The sequence below is a fragment of the Vigna umbellata genome, chromosome 1 (genome assembly GCF_029865625.1).
Source record: "Vigna umbellata cultivar VRB3 chromosome 1, Vumbellata_1.0, whole genome shotgun sequence".
Lineage (NCBI taxonomy): Eukaryota > Viridiplantae > Streptophyta > Magnoliopsida > Fabales > Fabaceae > Vigna > Vigna umbellata.
The window spans coordinates 48,990,691-49,004,960 of record NC_142165.1 but is presented as its reverse complement, the minus strand read 5'-3'; the positions used below and the strand labels follow the sequence as shown (position 1 = coordinate 49,004,960).

General features: G+C 31.7%; 1 protein-coding gene across 1 annotated transcript; it reads left to right on the top strand.

Moving 5' to 3' along the window:
- Positions 1-589: 589 nt before the first annotated feature.
- LOC148205584 (uncharacterized) lies at positions 590-6,312 on the top strand. The gene is made up of 8 exons (XM_088103555.1): positions 590-972; positions 1,079-1,122; positions 1,260-1,392; positions 1,534-1,660; positions 2,321-2,910; positions 4,000-4,279; positions 4,367-4,646; positions 6,112-6,312. The coding sequence occupies exons 1-8, from the start codon at positions 801-803 to the stop codon at positions 6,295-6,297; spliced, it is 1,812 nt and encodes a 603-aa protein (XP_087959681.1). The 5' UTR covers positions 590-800; the 3' UTR covers positions 6,298-6,312.
- The last annotated feature ends 7,958 nt before the right edge of the window (positions 6,313-14,270 follow it).

Sequence of the window (14,270 nt, the reverse complement as noted above, 5' to 3'; positions counted from 1 at the left end):
ATGCAAAATATTTTCTCATGTTGGTTAAATGTGTGAACTTCTACATTCTTGCTGCATGTTGGTTAAATGTGTGAACTTCTACATGGTGATTAAGCATTTTTCGTTTTGTTTTGCTTCTAATTTTTTAGATGATTAAGCCTAATTTATTTTGTCTAAATATTGAGTTATGGTTTCTATTTCAGTTTTTAAGGAACCTCATACTTAATTAATACGTTACTTGAAAATAATATTAAAATAACTATGTTTTCAATTAAAAATGTATTACTTTTACTTGCTAAAAATATACACGGAATTTATTTTAAAGAATAGAAATTAAAGTTCAATATTTTATGAAAAACTGTGGTTTTTTTTAGATGGCAGAAATAAAAAACAGTGTAAAATAAAGATGAATATCCCTTTGTATATCAATTATTGATATTAATAATTTTTACTATGGACTCTATACACTGAAATCCGATTGAACAGTGAGATATAATATTCCAAATAAATACTGATTATTTTCCAAAAAAAAAAGTCTGAAAATATTAATCATCCTTAAAAGCAAAAACAAATCCCTGATTTACTTAACACGAAGTTTTTCAGAAATGGATTAATGGTAATTTGCCGAAAAAGGGGGGAAAAAGGGCAAACTCAGAAGAGTGAAAAGGAGGGTTTAGTTCGGTATTGTTCTCTTTCCGTTTGGGTGCAAATCATAGAGAGAGAGAGAGAGAGAGACAGCGAGCAGAGATATTTTCATCGCGGCGGAACCCTAGTGAGGAGAGCGGCGAGGGCGGTGGCAGATCGGAGAGCGAGCAAGGAGGATGAGCGGCAAAGGCGGTGGGGGCCACAAGGCAGGGATTCCTCCGGCGAGTCGGAAGATGGTTCAGAGTCTGAAGGAGATAGTGAGCAACATCCCCGAACATGAGATCTACGCCACCCTCAAAGACTGTAACATGGACCCTAACGAAGCCGTTAGTCGACTCCTTTCCCAAGGTATAACACTATACTGCACTAGGGTTTTTCAATTTAATCACTGGTTTCGTTTTTCGCTTTCGTCGAACGTGTCCAATCTTATGTAACTTCGTTGCTCTTTCCGTAGATCCTTTTCACGAGGTCAAGAGCAAGCGAGAGAAGAAAAAGGAGGTGTGTTTGTATCTACGTTCAGTTCGTTTTCGTTTTTTTTTATTGTAGATGTGTGTTATGAGGAGTTAGTTGATACTTCTGTTTATGTATTTGCTTCCGATGCTCACGATGAGAATTTAACTGTATATTATTTTCAGACTAAGGACACGACGGATTCCAGGCCTCGAGGGGTAAGCAATACGTCTAGTCGTGGCAGCGGTGGCGGCGCTAGGGTTAGTGCGGACCGCTATGTTGGGCGTGGAGGTGCTACTCAATTCAGTAGCAGTGGGGGTAAGCGGGATGCTTGTTCTATTTTTTTAATACCGCTTTTAGTCTTATGCTGCTTTGTACGTTACCAAGTTTTCTTTAATATCTGTTGTTGATTTATTGTTGTTGTGGTTGCCATCATCATCACCTTTGTTTGGAGGTCAGATTCTGGTCTTCTGCAGGGAAAACCTGTATTGAAAAAGGATAATGGAACGCCTGGTTATGGAGTTTCTACTTATTCTGCGCCTAGCGCATTGGATAATAATGGAAGCAGGCAACTACCATCCTACAGGTATATTACGATCTGTTTGCGAGTTTGGTCTGGTTATTATGCTTAGAAAAAAAAATTTGGCCATTTGTGTTAACTTGGATTTTAATTCTATTCATGTACAAGGTGGTGTTTTATGCTTCCTCCTGTTTCTTCTAAAAAACAAGTTGGCTTTTAAAGCATGCAACTTTTTGCAAGCACTGTAAATTCAGTTTTATTCTTTCCTCAAATAGTTGATGCATTCTGTGCCTTATTTCTCTGGATTACTTTATCTCACGGTAACAAAGCAAATTAGTGTCCATTTTTGTCTTCTGAAGATATACAAGACACCAAACTGATTACAATGAACTACTCTATTTATAAAAATCTCCTCTTTATATAACTATATAATTTTTTTACGTTTAAATTTGTCCTCCAATGGTATATGTAACATCAAATTATCTTTCAAATTGATATGTTTGTAATCAAATTGGCTTTTGGAGGATGAATTTGATTGCATTAGATATCATTTAGGGACCAATATGATGTTTTATAGGTTGAGGGGGCCAAAGTTGGTGTTTACCTTATTTGTCTTTTCTTTTATGTTACAAAATTAAATTTTTGCTGTAAGTGATTGGGTACTGATCACATTTTTAGAATGTGAGCTAAGGTGGAGTGTCTCATGAATGTTCAAAACCTTTGCAGTGATTCTGTCCGTGTCTGTGATGGGCTATCTTCATCTCAACACGGTGGATTGCAATCTGCATGGGTGGCGAACCCAGGTCAAGTATCTATGGCTGATATTGTCAGGATGGGTAGGCCACAGGCAAAGACATCCATTCCCAACTCTTCTCTCCACAGTGGTAACCATCAGCATGTTTTTGCACCCCCAGCATCTTCACAGCACAATTTGCATTCATTGCAAGGTCATGCTTCTAAGGTGTCAGAGACAAACAATGATCAAGGCTTTGGTTTTAACTCAAATGTTGAACAGAATGATGAATGGCCATCTATTGAGCACCAATCTGCTGTTTGTGTATCCTCAGTTGTAGATGATCAACCAACATCTGAGTACCATACAAACTCTTCTAATTCTGCTGAAGCTAACCAGCAGCTGAAGACCCATGTAAATGAACTTGTAGCTGAAGATGATCCTGTTGAGAATCCAGACAACGCCGGATCTGTTAAAAGTACATCTGAGGACAATCCTGAAAGTACATCAGCTTTTGATGGTAGCTTGTACAATGACATGAATCCCTACCAACCTCATCGGCACCCTTTTGAAAATAATGAAGGTGACTACGATGCTTATTTGTTACTTGTCTTGTATCTCTATCTCTATTTATATTGATCATCTACTTCATATATATATATATATATATTTATATTTCTTTCTTTTAACTCATTATGGATAGACTTCATGATAAACACTTGTAGAAGATTTTAGGTGGTAGAATAATCAAACTTCTCCCTTGAGAATTAAATTGTGCACCTTAGTCTTTGGAAAGGTGAAGTTATACCAAAGAGCTTCTAAACAAGATGAGGTGCAGACGTTATTTTTAATTTGTGGAAGAAGTCTGATTTATTTTATGTTTTATCTTCGTCTATTACTGCCTTTTGAAAAATTTCTACAGAATGAGTCGTAGTTATCATGTAATTGGAATGATGGTACAAGTATTTTCATATAAAGTTGCTTTGTAATTGCTCATTTTTCATGTTTATATGCCTTTTGTTTGCGTATTTGGTGATTTTCTTAAAATTACACTTGCTGTTACTAGAATTTGCTGGAATCATCTAAGTCACAGGCATAGCACAGTGAAAATTGTAATCAGTGGTGTTAAATAAGTGCTATAGCACTATTGTATTGGGGAATTTCTTAGATCTGCCATTGCAATTCCGTCAGCTCATGGGTGTCTTGGTTGTTCCATGTATCCCATATCTTCTTGTCATCTCTCATGAGTGATTGGACTTTTGACATGTTATCTATGTTCATTTTGTTTGGCACACAGCATGACTTTTTATTTATATTTCATTGGTTTTTTATCGTATTTTAAAACTATTATGCAACTTCTGCTTTTTTCCTTGAAAGTGTCTGCTAAATGGTACGGTGGATTATTGGCTTTCTTCCATTTTCCATAATCCACAATTCTCTTATTCACTAGTCAATCCAATGGGTTGGTTATTGTTGTTATTATCTTTTCTTTGTCATCCTTTATACTCATGATTGGTTTAATAGGATTTATTGTATTTCTAGTATGTTCACAGGCCTGCCTGTGTATGATCTGTAATGGTTTAGATTGTTATTATAATATTGTGTGAAGTTCAGGATCATATCAAACTCGTGCCTTCATTTAGGTCCTAATTTTGTAACTTCTTCCTTTTAGTTGAAGGTGTTTCATCAGTTGCTGCAAATTTGGAGCAACTAAATTTACACTCAAATGATCAGGAGACAGAACAAGAGGAGGAGAGTTCTTCTGTTGTAATTCCAAATCACTTACAACTCCATACCCCTGAATGCTTGAATCTGAGCTTTGGAAGTTTTGGATCTGCTAATGATGCCACCATTTCTGGATCTGGCCCGTATACTTCTAGGCCCTTGAAAAGTAACTTGGAGGATACATCTGGAGCAACTGATGTTTCAACAATTGTATCCTCCGATGTCAGGCATGTGCTTAGAATATCAGTATACTTTCTTAATATTCTGGATTATGGGGATGTTCATCTTACTGATGTATTTTTTTGTTCTTGCAGAAATCCTGACTATTATGGGGATGAGCATCTGACTTCTACCTCTGATGGAAATTTAGCTCACTTATCTGGTGTAGATGCTGGGACTTTTGAGCATTCCTCCATTTCACAATCAGAGGCTTTAAAATCTGAACCCCCTGAAACTGCTCAGGAAAATCAATACTCATTTCCTTCTTCTCAGCACGAGTTTGCGTACGAAAATGCCCAACAACCAGATGTTACATTCCCTCATTCACAGACAAGCTCACAGATACAGAACCTGTCTCCCTTCTCTAGTGTAATGGTAATGCATAGAATTCTTAAATCTTTTGAGTTGCAATATACAACATTTTCGTGTCTGAATCTGTTAGTTATAGAGTTAGTTCTGAAATGATTTTGATATTGTTGGAACTAGATTCAGTAGAACCTCAACAATATTCTTGATTGGAAAAACAAGAAATAACACTGTAAACATCCTTTAATCTCAGAGCAAATGCACCTGAGAGAAGACATAACTCTCTCTGCCCATTCCCTAAGGACTACCGCAAAAGTACTGGATGATGATTACATGCATGCCCCTTTTCCGTATAATCTCGCATATCCTAACTAACTGCCACATCAGCAGATCTTTAACTCCTAATAAGTTGCTGTTGGGGAGCATACGCCCAAATTCATCGTTATAACCCTACCTGCCACTAAATGAACAGTCTTGCCCTAAGGCTGAGATAAGGAAACTGACTTCTGGTACAAATCCATCTTTCTAAGCTATTGACCGAAGATTTGACGTTTGTTCCTCTTCTTGAACTGCAACCTGAATGTTGTTCCTTAAAGGCAACAGTGTCGAGTAAAGTATTTGCAGAAAAAAATATTTTTACAACTTCTACAGTTTACATAGGTGTTGCTAAGTGGAAGCTTTCATAGTCAGTGATCACGAGGACCATAACTTGGATTGTCTAGGAGAGATCAAAATTGCCATGCTTTATGAGACAGACCACCATAGGAGGCATAGATTGCCACTGAACTATCTCATGCTCTACTTTCAGAAAATTGGTTAAACGACCTATGCACTTTATACATAGTGTTCCTACAAAATCAGAGTTCAAAGCTTTTGTAGGCATTGATAATGTGGACCGTTTCAAACTTGGATTGTCTTGGCGGCATCAAAATTGCCATGCTTTATGAGACAATAAATAACCTGACTCCTGCATAGAAAGCATGGAGTGCAATGAACTGTCTGACATCCACTTCCTGGAATGTGCCCATTGGTTATAGCTAGCCTCCGGCTTCTGCTGCGACCAGGACACAAAAAATTTGCATGTCACTAGAGAAAGTGGGCATAAAACTTCTCAGCTATATAATTGCTGCTATGATAACATGGAAGACAACAGGGACAATGGCAAAGCATCACCTCTATTTCAAAGTAAAAAGTGCGCTGTAAAAAGTGAACTTTGGATGGGCAATTTTAATCAATTTTTGTGATGGAATTGAGGATAGAAATTCCCCCATTTGATGTCATCCGTATTACTGGGATGGTTTATGATTTTTCCATCACCCATATTTATGCTGAGTGAACTTACTACACAAATTTGTGTGACAAGTTATCAATAGTGACTTAAATATTGTGCAGGGCCATTTATTGCTTTACTGTCATATGTAGTAATAACTTGTATCCCTGTAGTTATTTATTTATTTATTTATTTTTATTTCGTTTCAATATTATCTAGCTATTTTACTACTTGGACCAAACTTACAGTGCTGTTTCTTTGCAGGCTTATACCAATTCTTTGCCCAGTGCTCTGTTGGCGTCAACTGTTCAAACAGCAAGGGAGGATATCCCATACTCACCCTTCCCTGCAACACAATCAATGCCTGCTAAATATAGCAACATTGCTTCTTCAATTGGTGGTCCCACTATAACCATGTCCGAGGTGAACTTCTGCTCCTGCTTATCTTAGTTTTTCTTTAGCATTCGAGACAGGTTGATTACTCTTAGTCAAAGAGAATGTGTACTGGTGTTTGCATGTTCATTGTACGTGTGGACTGGACTGCAGTTATATTCTGGTACATAACAGCACTAGGAAGTGTTGGCTTGAGCGAGCTACTTGAATTAGTGTTGATGGTTAATAGTCTTCACTTGAGCCAATATTTGTCTAATGACTGTTTACTACCTACATAGTTAGTATTTAATTACTTAATTAGCAACTTAAAATAATATATTAGGTGAGAAGAGGCATTTTGCATTTTTATGCCTACGTTTCTGCATGGATGATATCCTGTGTCTGCATTGTGTTTGATTTAATCTTGAGTATTTCTGCACTCTGCTCTGCAATCTACCAGTGATAAATCTTGTGTGATTCTATGTCCATTCATCATGTTACTAATCAGTTTGATATTCCAATAAAAATGGGAGTGGATAATTTATGGACGACATTGTTATGTGAATATATTGTGCAAAGGCACTGAAATACTATTACTTTAAAAAATGAAGATCCTGGTGAGACATTGTATGTTAAATAAAATGTTTATATATATATATATATATATATATATATATATATATATATATATCAACGTGTTGCTTATCCTATTCCAATCCAAGTTGACGGTCTTTTCCATTTCCCAGTCCGTGTGAAGTGTAATACTCGAGGTTGGCTAGTACTTTGTGGTTGCTGGATATNCGCAATCAAGCCAGCGACTTTCATAAATTCAATGTGTCCAACTCTCACTCAGTATCAAATATGAATTCAAGTTAGTATACTAAGTAAATTTTCGGTATTAATCTAATACTATTAGATATTTTAATTATAATAATAGTGTGTTTATGTATGCATTCTATTATTTTATTGCTAATGAGTTAGGAATAGTATTTAGTATTTATAGTTGAACATGTTTATTTAATTAAGACTACTTAATATGCTTAGGATTATGAAGTGCTTGAATATTACCTTTATTTACCACTTTCTTAATTTTGAATTATTATAACTTTTACAGTATAAGTTTGAGATATTAAAATTTTTGCGCTTGTGTGTCGTTTATGAAGATAAGTTTTCTTTTAAATTTTAAACTTCCCTTATGTATATATATTTTGTTATCTTTTTTTATAATTTTATGTTCGATACTTTTTTCAGATTTGAAAAGGTTTTCTTTTTTCAATTTTTTGCTTTTTTATATTTTTATTATTGGACCTCCGAAACACTCTGACATAAAACAATTTAAATTAGACTCTTAATTTCTTCCTCTCACAATTTCTCCTCCCCTCGTCCCCTTCTCATTTCCTTTCTTTCTTCAGCAATAGTAATTATTGCACGCATGTTTTGGAGGTTGTTTTTCTGATCTAAATTCTGAAAATAGGGTTTTTTCCTTTATCCACTTTGTTGTATGCATTTTATTGTATTTGTGTGTTTTTATTATTCATCAAATTTTTAAAAATCATTAAAAATGGTTAAAATTTGATTTTTAGTTGTAGTATTTTTTTTAATGTATCTTTGACTGTAGAGTTCTTATATTTAATAATGAGTTACAAAAATTTGGTGAAGAAAAACCTTAAACAAGTGACATTCTTATAATCATCTATTCATCTAAGGTATTCTTCATTTTGAAACGTAGAGTTTCATTATGATTTTGTTTTTAAAAAAGTTTTAAAAGATAGAACGAAGAAAAAGTATTTAAACTGTGATAGACATTAATTCCTAAGCAACATAAGACTATTGGATGTAAGAACAATTATAATTGATATTTTTCTGTATTTTGGATTTTGGTTTTAAGCCAAAACTAATTAAATTTAAAATAAAAATAAAAAATTTACATCAAACATTACTAAGTGCAACCGAAATTATGTTTGTCAATATATGGTCATGGTCTTATGTAAATTTAGTCGGACATGTCTTACGTAAATTTAGGTTACTTAGTTCTACATTAAACTTTAGTAGACATGCTTAGTCCAAAATATACGACATAAAAGAGTTATGTTATACTGATTAAGAACTTTGTACATTTTTGTAGTATTAAACTTTATTGATTTAAGTCGAACCAACCTCTTGTTAATTAAATTGGTTTAACTTAAATCATGTAAAAGAATTGATGAATTAATCCAAATTAATTAGTTTAACTTTTATTTCTCTTTGAAGTCCGTAAAAAACGAACCAGTGAGCAGGAGAAAAAGAAAACTAACCAGGGAGAATATCTAAAAACCCTTTTAGCCAGCTATCCAACCCTTGAGTTTAATATAAGCTACACAGGTTATAAAAGTCTCAGTATGTGGGAGGTCTTTTTTTTATATTAAGGTATTATTTATTATATTCGGTAGAAATTTATTATTTCACTTATTAGTCGTCACACTTAGAAAAAATAATAATAAAGAATTACAACGAAATAAAGCTGTTTAATGTTCCAAAAATTTTATGCATTCACACATGAGAAGACAGCTTCTTTTGGGATAAAAAAATTATGTAACAAGGGTCTGTATTTCAATTTCGATGTAAATCATAGACCTGTATTTAATTTCTCTTGTGATGAAACATTTAAAAAAAATGAAGTTCAAAAGTAAAAGTAATTAATCTTTTTCCCCCAAACTCTTACCATATATAGTACTTGCAAATAAAAACATGCAAATTGAATCTCTAGTTAAAAAGTTGGCATTGAGTATGGAGTAAGGAAGCAACCCACATGCCATGAATCTCATAACCCATTGAACAAGTTTTAGAGAATAGGAAAATACTTTCACAAACATAAAATTTATTTTTTTATAACCATTTTATTTTTATAATATATATCAAATTTATGCATAAATAATGTGTGTCATCTTATTACTATATATTAAAAAACAGAAATTCTTAAATAAATAAAAAATAATAGTAATTCTTACATTTTGATATTGCTGTTGCTGATTTTGCATCAAACCCCACAATTAGGGTAAGCATGGGTACAAAGATGCCACCCCCTCCAACACCTCCCACAGTCCCAAATGCTGATCCTAGGAATCCAATTATGCTTCCCACCATTATTTTCCACCCAAATTTCATCCTCTACAACCAAAAACAAAGCATCACAAAACATAATCACAATTCAATGTCCTTAATATACAAGTTTTTTAGTTTCTGTTAGTGAAAATATACAAGTTTTTATGACAGAAAAACTCTAAAAAACTATGTAAGAAAATTTCTTAAGAGACTCTTACCGGCCAAGTGTGTTTGTAAAAAACTTTAGCATCGTGATCATTAGTCTGAACCCTTTTCGTGACATGGATTTCTGATGAGACTGTTTTCTGATCTGTGTTCTGATGAGAAGATGTAACATAAAGTGAAAGAAGAAAGAAGAAAAACTATGAGAACCCTATCAGGAACCCATTTCATAGCCTTCATACTACAAAGAGCAGTTTCCAAAACTATGACTTTCTTTTATATAAATGTTGCTTCAAGATACAGAGAAACTCGCCAATCGTTGATGCTGCTGTGTGCTTAACCGAAAATTTGGACCAAGAAAATGAAATCTACAGTTAGGGTTAACGTGAATGTGTTTTTCTGTTCATTTATCACATATCATGAACCCCTAAGCTTCTTCACCACACTTTTATTCTTTATTATTGTTATTAGCATTATCATCATGTGATTTGACGTTTTGCAGAAAAAAAAAAACTATTATTTCTCATTATTTTAAATACTTTTTTAATTTATCACATTTTATTTGTATATCATGGCTCACTTCTCCTGAAATAGGAATGAGATTTAAAATAACCATGATAAAACAATGAATTGTTGATGTAGTTAAAGAAATGTTAAGAAAGTGTGCATTGATTATTTTTATGAATATATTATTTACTTACTTTTTTTTATATCCTTTTTAAATGGTTTTCTTTACATTAAGATTGCATTTCTAACTACGATTTTTTTTCTTAACCGATCATTACTTATTATAAAAACCATTTTCAATAAATTTAGAAATTTCTAATTGCACAAGTAAAATTCTTTTAATATATACGTAGTGTGGTCTTTTGAAGTTTTTCCTTTTTTTTTTTTAAATTTGTGAAACGTCTTTGCTTTTATTTTCACTATTTCATTCGATTATCATACTCTTGGAACATGTTTTAACTAAAAAATATAACATAAAAGTTGGAAGTCCCACGTTTTTAGAGATAAAAAATTATGTAAGTGAGTATAATTCTCATTTTATTAATCAATTATGAAATTGAGTTAAGTTTAATATCCATTTTTTAACAAATATAACTCATAAAAATAATAAAAACAATGTAAAAATTACTTTCATAACCAATTCAATGTGGCTTTCACTAAAAATATTTTGGTAATTTTTTTCACTAGAATTAGAGAAAAACACCATATGTGCATATTTTAAATACGTAGAATATTCCTTCAACTGTTTATGAAAATTTTCACTTATGAAATAATATTTATTTAAAAAATGTCATACGAAATATTTAGACAAAAATACACTATAAAATTAAAAATTAGAAAAATATATGAACTACTTGTGAGCTTTAAAACTTAAAAAATAACAAGTGAAGTAAATATAAAACGTGCACAAAAGAAAAGTATAATCCTTTAATTAAGTTAATCATATATATTTAATATTGGATGTTGATACGTTAATTAATAATAAATATTGAACAGCTAATCTCAGCACCAACATGCATAAAAAGGAATTTTTATCAATAGGGCAGCGACTGATATATATAATTAATATTTAAACTACATGTGGTCTCAAATCAAATAATAAAAAAATATTTTTTTTACAAGTATTTTGTTTTTGTGTAAGATGTTACCCACAAATATGTACCTAATACTCCACCAGTTTTCTTTTTTAATTTTTTTACTATATTTAATATAATTACTATTATACTATTTTCAATTTCTTTTCTTTTTTTTTACTAACTTCCTCTTTAAGCTGCAAGCATGGAGCCTTCATCCATCTCACTTTTTTTGTGTGGTTTCAATCAAATAATGTCACTTTCTTGCTCCGTGAGAACCCCGTAACGTAATATGGATCATATATTTCATTAATTTTAAATTTGTCTCTAATATATTATTTATTTACCATTTCTATATAATGTATAAAAAAAAACTCATATGCTCCTTTTATTAATTTATATAATATATAGAGAGAGAAAAAAATATCTTTCATACCCTCATGGAGTCTTAAAAAGAAATTTCTCTCGTTCTTTTGATCTCAAGTTGATTAATTAGGACAGTCCTGTTAGAATTAATTATCAAATATTATCTGCATTAAAACTTCAGCATAGTTTATTTTTAAAAAAAATTATTTTGATATGAAAAATGTATTTAAATTGTTATTGATGTGAACTTTTAAGTGACATATAAATATTTAAATTTACTTTTTTTTGTCTCCTTATTGCTTTTAACATATTAAGTCTTTAAATTATTAAAATAAATTATCCTACATATAAATCATCTATCAATTTCAAGTATGTTTGGAACTGAAGTTATATTATAATTTTGATTTTAAAAGAAATTTAGGAAGATGAAAAAAGAAAAAAAATTAAACTCTGATCAATTTTGACTAAGCGATATAAGGTAATTAGGTGTGATAAAAACAATTTAGACCTAAAATTTATTATAATTTTATTTTTAAAAATCGTCTCATATAAATTTATGTAAATAATATTTTATATATATATAAGCATGTCCTTTTCTACGTTTATCTAAATAATATTTTTTTTACATGAGACATCCTTTTCTACAGAAAGTGTTATACTACATGATTTTAACTTGGTAATTTTTTTTTCCTCATTTGGTTTTATCTTTTCTTAGTGGTTAAGATGGTCTTCGTCTCCTTGTTAGTTTTCTCTATCATTCACGTCAATTTATTCAAATATCAGTGATGAGAGGAATACTTTTTCAACTTATGAAAAATGAAAATGGACAATTGTGTCGCACTCTCAACACAAGCATATGTGAACATTGTCTACAATAATACATTAAACAACAAAATGTGTAGCTCCAAAATTCAACAACACAAAAACCATGTACATGTTAACTACCAAAACAAACCAATTAAGTAAATACTGTAACTAATTAGCCTCAAGACAAATTTAAAATCTTCCTCTTCGAACCAAGTGATTGTCAGAAACAAATTTCATTATTTAAAAATAAAAAGATATTTAGACAATATTTTTACATAACATACATGTTATATTTTATGGTTTATTATTTATTTATTATTGTATTTAAATAAAAAATAATATGTATATTATATCAAAATATTATAAAAAAAATCTGTTAATTAACCTGTCATTTCTCTTGTTTTAATTACAATACTTAAAGCATCCTTTGTGTGTACGTATTTTATAATCTTTAATGAGATGTAAATTATGTTCTTATTTTCGAAAGCGAACATATTTTCAGATAAAAAGAAATTCTGGTTTTAACTTCCGCTTTAAGTGCATGCCAATCTGATAAAAGAAGTGCACTCTAAAAAAACGTAAAATTGATAAAAGGATGTGGCAATTATACGGATATCATCATGTATGTAAATGGAACTTTTGGTGAGTTTTGAAGAAACTTATTTAACCATAAGATATTCAAAAATATATATGAAAAAGTAATAATAATAATAATAATAATAATAATAATAATAATAATAATAATAATAATAATAATAATAATAATAATAATAATAATAATGTGAACAGAAATTGTAAGACCCTAGAACCTCAAGAATTTACCAAGTTGTAAAAAGTTCAAGTTATAATGTAAAATGGAATGCTGTCAGGTTTGACATGGTTTACTATTTTAATTATAACTTTTTGTAGAAAATATCAATTGAGTTGATTCTTGTTTTATTGGAAACTAGACTCAAATATCTTTAATTGGACATATAAATATAAATTTTTGGACTACCGGGCTAGCTGCAGTAAAATTATTAAAACTCGGAAACGTTAATCACGCTCAGGTATGTTCAGTTTTGACCTATGATGACTGTTTTGCTTATTACTTTCTCTACCGAACTCCAATTGAGTTGATTCTTGTTTCATTGGAAACTAGACTCAAAGAGCTTCAATTTGACTACTCATACGCATATTTTGGACTTCGGGAAGGTGTCTAACTGAGCTGGGGAAAACGTGACAGTGTTGCTGTCCAGGGGCTAGCGTCCAACCTTAATTTTAGGTACATTTTTACAAGTTGCGATTTTTTTTGGAGTGGGTAGGTTGTGTTCTGAACTAGGAGAACATTTTGGAACCTTTGGAGACTTTCCTACCATGTTTTAGGGCTGAAAAAAAAATGGTTTAGGATGGTTCATTGGTTGTTTATTATTGCTAAGTACCAAGTGCATAGGTCCTTTGTTGTCTAAGGCATCTTCTTTAATTCCAAATCAGATTTGGAGTTTTGGGGGAGAGTAGAGAGGTCCTTGGTGGGAGGTGAACGAAAATCCTAAGTGTTCTAAGTGTGGAGACTGACTTGGTCTAGCAAGGAGGAGAAGAATTGCTCTCTTGGAAGAAGAGAGATTTAAGTTAGAATTTTCCTTGAAATTGAAAGTGAAAACAAGCAAAGGTGGTGGTCTAGAGGTATCAAGAGTGAAGAATTTCTTGCAAGGAGAAGAGGTAGGGGAGCTAATCCTTTCTTGATTATGATCATGAATATGAGTATGAATGTGTTAAAATTTGGTAATGGTAGTTATCTATTGACTTGTGAAAAATTTGGGTTTCATGATTATAATTTCTTATTTTCGAGTTACTGTGGTGAAAAATTTCTATTAATTGTTTTCACCGTTGGATTTAGCTAAAATTTTAGTATGTGAATCCTAAGACCTATTACTAAACTTTGACCGTTCGGATTTGAAAATAGAAGTCTGTAATTGGAGAAATAAATCCTGCAAGTTTGAGTAAATTAGTTGCCCCTGTAGTTCTGTTACTGAGTTGTCTCGGTATAATATAGATTCTGACCTATTGCACCGTTAG